Consider the following 5,932-nt stretch of genomic DNA (forward strand, 5'->3'; position numbering starts at 1 on the left):
GAGACGGGGTTTCACCATGTTGACCAGGATGGTCTTGATCTCTTGACCTCGTGATCCACCCGCCTCGGCCTCCCAAAGTGCTGGGATTACAGGCTTGAGCCACCGCGCCCAGCTATGTATCACATTCTTTATTGTAATCTGTTTCTATGCTCTATAGCAAGCCAAAAACATACTCTTGCTTCCAGTGGCTTTATAGTACGTTTTAATATTTGGTAAGGCAAGTCCTCTTTTAATTTTTTTTCACTTTCTTTATCTTTTTATTCTCTACCATATGAACTTCAAAAAAATCTTGGCCAGGCACAGTGGTCCATGCCTGTAATCCCAGCACTTTGGGAGGCTGAGTTGGGAGGATCGTTTGAGACCAGCCTGGGCAACATGGCAAAACCCCATCTCTACAAAAATGAAAAAATATTATCTGTGCATTGTGGCAAGAGTCTATAGTCCCAGTTACTTGGGAGGCTGAGGTGGGAGGATCGCTTGAGCCCCAACGGTCAAGGCTCCAGTGAGCAGTAATGGTGCCACTGTACTCCAGCCTAGGTAGCAGAGAGACTCTGTCCAAAAAAAAAGAAAAAAACAAAAACAAAAACAAAACCTTGACTCAGTGCCACCCACAAACCCAATGTGGAGGTGGGTAAAACCAACCACATCGAGATTCTAATTGTATTAAGTTATTAATTTTAGATAGAGTGACATTTTCCTGATATTAAGTCCTCCCATCTAGGAACACAGACTCTTATCTTTTTAGGTTTTGTCTTTCATCTTTTAACACAATTTCATAGTTTTAGTCCCACATTCCCTTTGCTCTATATAACTCCTATACCTTCCTTCCCAGATATTTTGTGCTTCTGCTCACTTGTGAACAGGATATTTTCTTCCATCTCCATTCTAACTAGACATTGCCTAGACAAAGGAAAGCTATTAATTACATTCTTTATTCTTATCCTGTCACTAAATTCTCTTGTTAATTCTAGTAGCTTATTCTTTCTGGATTTGTATTCTAGAAATGCAATCACAATTCTTGAAAAATAGAGATAATTTTTTTCCTGATATTTGCACCAAGAATGTCTTCATCATAGCATATAACTATGCTATGATGCTGTGCTGCTGTCCCTCCTAGCCGCTTGCCCACTGCAGGCATTTTTTGCGGCTGCCCAAGGCTGCCCTGAGTGGCCGCCAAGGAATCAGACAGGAGCATTCTATGAGAATGTTCCATAATTGCTTTGTTCCGGTGTCACCGATGACAACATAATACAGCAGTTCCTGGTGTCCTAGCTTTCGCAGACTTCAATTCAGAGTCACTGATATATATTTATTGAGCTCTCAACTCTACTCATACCACTCAAGTTCCCATTTGGTATCTTGTATCAGGAAACATGCCCAGCATTAATATCTAATGAGCTTGTCTGTCACATTATTTAGTTTTATTTGCCTCATAGCACCAATCATATTGGCAGGTGTAATATTTACTGATTTGTCTTCCCAAGATAGACCACATACTAGGCTATAAACCTGATTTATCTACCCTTTCATCTCTAGTACCTAGGAAGAAAACATCTAGTAGGCCCTCAACAAATATCTGTTGTTTTCTGGAAAATAATATACATTGTATTTAAGTAATTTCTTTTTATTCCAATGTTTCTTAGTGTTATTAAGAATGGTTGCTATTGGCCAGGCACGGTGGCTCACACCTGTATTCTCGGCACTTTGGGAGGCTGAGGCGGGCGGATCAGCTGAGGTCAGGAGTTCGAGACTCCCGGCCAACATGGTGAAACCCCGTTTCTACTAAAAATACAAAAATTAGCTGGGTGTTGTGGCGCATGCCTGCAATCCCAGCTACTCGGGAGACTGAGGCAGGAGAATCGCTTGAATCCGGAAGGTGGAGATTGCAGTGAGACAAGATCCGCCACTGCACTCCAGCCTGAAGACAGAGCAAGACTCCATCTCAAAAAAAGAAAAAGAAAACCAGTTTAAGGGACAGATCAGGCCGAGAACGGTGGCTCATGCCTGTTATCTCAGCACTTACACGATATCGCGGAAGGAGTATCACTTTGATGCCTGGGAATCAGTGAGATCCCGTCTCCACAAATAATTACTACTATTAATAATTTAAAATCTAAAAAAAAGGAGGGGGGAGGATTAGGTTAAAGTAACTATAGGGTTAAACTTGATATATTAAAAAATGCAGAAATAGTTGTAAGACCGTATCATTAAGAGGGATAACTCTCAGGGCAGAGCTAGAAATGTATCATATCTCAGCCTTTAGAATCTCGATTTCCCATTGGAACATGAGAGATGATCTAGGACCTAATTAATTGGGTTTGTTTCCTCTCCGTTTCTTAAAAAGGTTTATGTGAGTTGCATTTCAAGTCCTGTAGAGGTACGTTTAAGTTTTCAAAAAAAACTTACCAGGACTTCTTGAGGAATGAGGGTGGCAGCACGCCCAGACATGGGACACTCAGGGCAGTTTACTTTCCGCCTACTATTTGGGTTTAGTGGGCCGACCTGTCTCCAAAAACGGTTTGACTACAATGCTAGGATTTTGCTAGGGCTTTTGTTTTTATTTCACTCACCCACTTTACTGCTTTCAATGTATCAATCCAGACGCGTGTCTGGTCAAAGTCTCAGGTTTATGGCAAAATCATCATTTCAGACATTTGCTAAATGCTCTCCAAAAAGTCATTTTCAGGGGGTCACAGTGAGGCGGTGCACAGGTTGGCATAGAGTTAGTAGGGGCAGTTTTGTTTCGATTTGCGTGCAAACCTCTCAGATGTCGCTGATTAACTTTCACCCGCAGTTCCCAAAGCCCTTTAAGGCCGTTTCCCGCGCACTGCCCCGCCGCAGGCCGAAGCTGGCGCAGAGAGACAGGAAGCGCCGCCCCCGGGCGTCTGAGTCCTCGCCCCCTCAGCCCGCAGCCCCGCGGCGGCGCGCTCGCCCGATGCATTGTGGGCGCTGTAGTCCGGCCGGAACCTGTTTGCCACTGCGAGTCCCGTGACACTGCTTCTTCTCACACCCCAGCCCACAGTGTTCCTCCCCGGCCTCGGCCGGGCCTCCTGGGCTCGGCGTTCCGGCGAGTCAGTTCTTTCTCGCCTGAGCACGGAGGCGGAAGCTTGAGGGGTGCGGGGAGGAGCTTCGCGCGTTGGGTGAACGCCCGCCCTACGTGCTCGTTCTCTTCGCAACCGCTGCGCGCGAGCCCCGTGTCCCGGCGGCTGGCAGCAGCTGCGTCGTCGGCTGAACGCGGAGGGGGCGGAGGGAGCCCGCGGCGGCGGCAGCTACAGCGAAATGGCGGAGACCGTGGCTGACACCCGGCGGCTGATCACCAAGCCGCAGAACCTGAATGACGCCTACGGCCCCCCCAGCAACTTCCTCGAGATCGATGTGAGCAACCCTCAGACGGTGGGGGTCGGCCGGGGCCGCTTCACCACCTACGAAATCAGGGTCAAGGTGAGGCCGTCTTTCCCCTCTCCCAAGAAACCTTTTCCGCTGGCTTTGGTCGCCCCCACCCGGACCAGGAGCGGACCGCCGCGGACAGCCACAGCCGCCCAGGCCTGGAGCCCCCTTGCAGAGGCGGACCCGGGTCGTGAGCCAGGGCCCCTCTTCCTGTAGGGCGGGTGTGGGGGGGCTGCAGAGCGAGCGCAGCTCTCTGGCACTGGGAGAAGGTGCTCGAAGAGGAGGGCGTGGGTTGAGCGCCGCTTGCCCCTCCAGCAGCTGATCTGGGAATGACATTTGAGTTGGAAAGGGGTAGATCTTTCGAGAACACATCCCTTCACCGGGAAGGGAAAGAGATGTTGACTGAGAAAGGGGGCTTGCGCAAAGTTGAAGCATTTTCTCAGTTTTTTCTTCCTGGAGACTTCCCAGAGGTAGCAAGCCAAGCCGGCTGCTCCAGGCCCTTCCCGAGTTACTAAAGTAACCGATCTTGTGCACTCTTCTGAACAGGACTTAATGGGAGTTCACAGAAGCCTGACAGTTTTTGATACGGCTGAGCCAGACCAGAAGGGTGATTGGACATGGTTGACTTTAGCACTTTGGGCCACCGCCCTGCTAAAGGCTGAGGTGTGGTGAGTGTCACCTACCTCATAATCCAAAACTACAGTTGCTTTAAGAAAAGCCTATTATTTAGGGATCTTGCTCTCTTAATTCGAGATTTGCATTTAACTGAATGACAAAATCAACAGAAATAAAATACACATAATTTCATAACTAGTATTTGTTGGCAATAAATCAGATGATTTGAAATATGCTAATTGAAAATAGTGCTTGACTTTCACTCTATAGTTCAGGATTAAAGAATTTGCCTATGTATGAAAGCATCTTTAAAAATTAATTACATTAATTAAAAGATGACAAATTACATTATTAGAAATTGAGTATAAGACGATTTTGCCATTAGAGTAATAAAAATTTATGTGACAAGCTACTATTAACATTTAAGTGAAATAATTTCTCATTAACTTATGCAGTTTGTGTCGTGAAAAACACAAAACATAAAATTTACCATCCTAACCATTTTTTATAGAGGTGAGGTGTTACTGTGTTGCCCAGGCTGGTCTTGAATTCATGAGCTCAAATGATCCTCCCACCTCGGCCTCTCAAAGTGCTGGGATTACAGGCGTCAGCCACCACGCCCGGCCTCATCCTATTTTTTTTAAGTTCAGAGCTCAGTAGTATATTCACATTGTTGTGAAATTTAAGTATTTTTAAAAAATGATTCTAATGTAGTTAGCATTGATTAAAAAAAAAGTTAATCATCACACTTTAAGATATGAAACTAATAGTTGAATGTTCAAGCCACTGTTGTCTTCTTATGAATGTGTAAAATGTGAATCATAGGCTGTGTTGTCATAGGGAAACTGCAAAATCCAGGCTTCACTACATTCACACATAAACCTAGTGGAAAAGTGAATGTTTTCTAATTGTCTGTAATACATGACAGATGGTTCACTAAAAAGAACTTCCTCTTTTGCCCTATTGACCAGCACTTTGTTTTTTCTTGTGCTAAAATAGAACTTGGTATTCTTGTTTCTAAACTTCCATGGCAGGTACTTCCTGTCACACAATTGAATTGAATCTCCTGCCTACACTTCCTCTACTTGCTAACTTTGTGTTTATTTTGCTGAGTGCATTATATTAAAAGGATTGTAGTATAATAATTGAATCCTCCTTTTTTAAATACATCTGATACCTTAGCAAATTGCTGATGTGACACTTAAAAATGTTTTTTGGGCCTGGCGTGATGGCTCACGCATGTAGTCCCAGCACTTTGGGAGGCCAAGGTGGGTGGATCCTTTGAGCTCAGAAGTTTGAGACCAGCCTGGGCAACACATTGAAACCCCTTCCCTACAAAACACACAAATGCACACGCATACCCACAAAAATTAGTTGGGTGTGTGGTGGCATGCTTGCCTGCCTTCCCAGCTACTCCAAAAGGCTAAGGTGGGAAGATCATTTGAGCACAGGAGGTTGAGGCTACAGAGAGCTATCATTACACCACCCCACTCAAGCCCTCATAACAGAATGGGACCCTATCTCAGGAAAAAAAAAAAAAAAAGGTTTTTGGTATAGTCATTTGCATGTTAAAGAAAATAATCGTTTTTAAGAATAATTGAGTTAGGGAACTAACAAATTATGCACTTACTTTGGTTTGTATTTTTGTATAAACCAACTCATTGGGTGTTAATAGCTGTTAAGAGTCATAAATGCAGGTGCCTTTATGAAAACCTAATGAGTTTTTAATGTGTGAAATGCCTTTGGATTTCTTTTAGTATGTAATATGTTAACTTAAAACTGAGGACACCATATAGTAAGGAAATTAGGCCTTATTTGAGCAGCATGTGATTTTTTAGAGTAATTATAGTCTTGCATTAAGGCAGAGTAGCCATGACATGAATAGTTTAATATTTTGTATTTTTTTTTTTTTTTTTTTTTTTTTTTTTTT

The 5,932-nt window shown here is 44.2% G+C and overlaps 1 protein-coding gene across 1 annotated transcript in view; it reads left to right on the forward strand.

The window, feature by feature from the left end:
- Window positions 1-2,944: 2,944 nt before the first annotated feature.
- The window catches only part of SNX3 (sorting nexin 3), a 44,328-nt gene continuing 41,340 nt past the window's right edge, over window positions 2,945-5,932 (forward strand). The window contains exon 1 of the mRNA XM_017543730.1: window positions 2,945-3,441. Coding sequence (XP_017399219.1) covers window positions 3,280-3,441 — 162 coding nt within the window. The 5' untranslated portion in view covers window positions 2,945-3,279. The remainder of the gene's footprint in view (window positions 3,442-5,932) is intronic.

This window comes from Cebus imitator, unplaced genomic scaffold (assembly GCF_001604975.1).
Source record: "Cebus imitator isolate Cc_AM_T3 unplaced genomic scaffold, Cebus_imitator-1.0 Scaffold160, whole genome shotgun sequence".
Taxonomy (NCBI): domain Eukaryota; kingdom Metazoa; phylum Chordata; class Mammalia; order Primates; family Cebidae; genus Cebus; species Cebus imitator.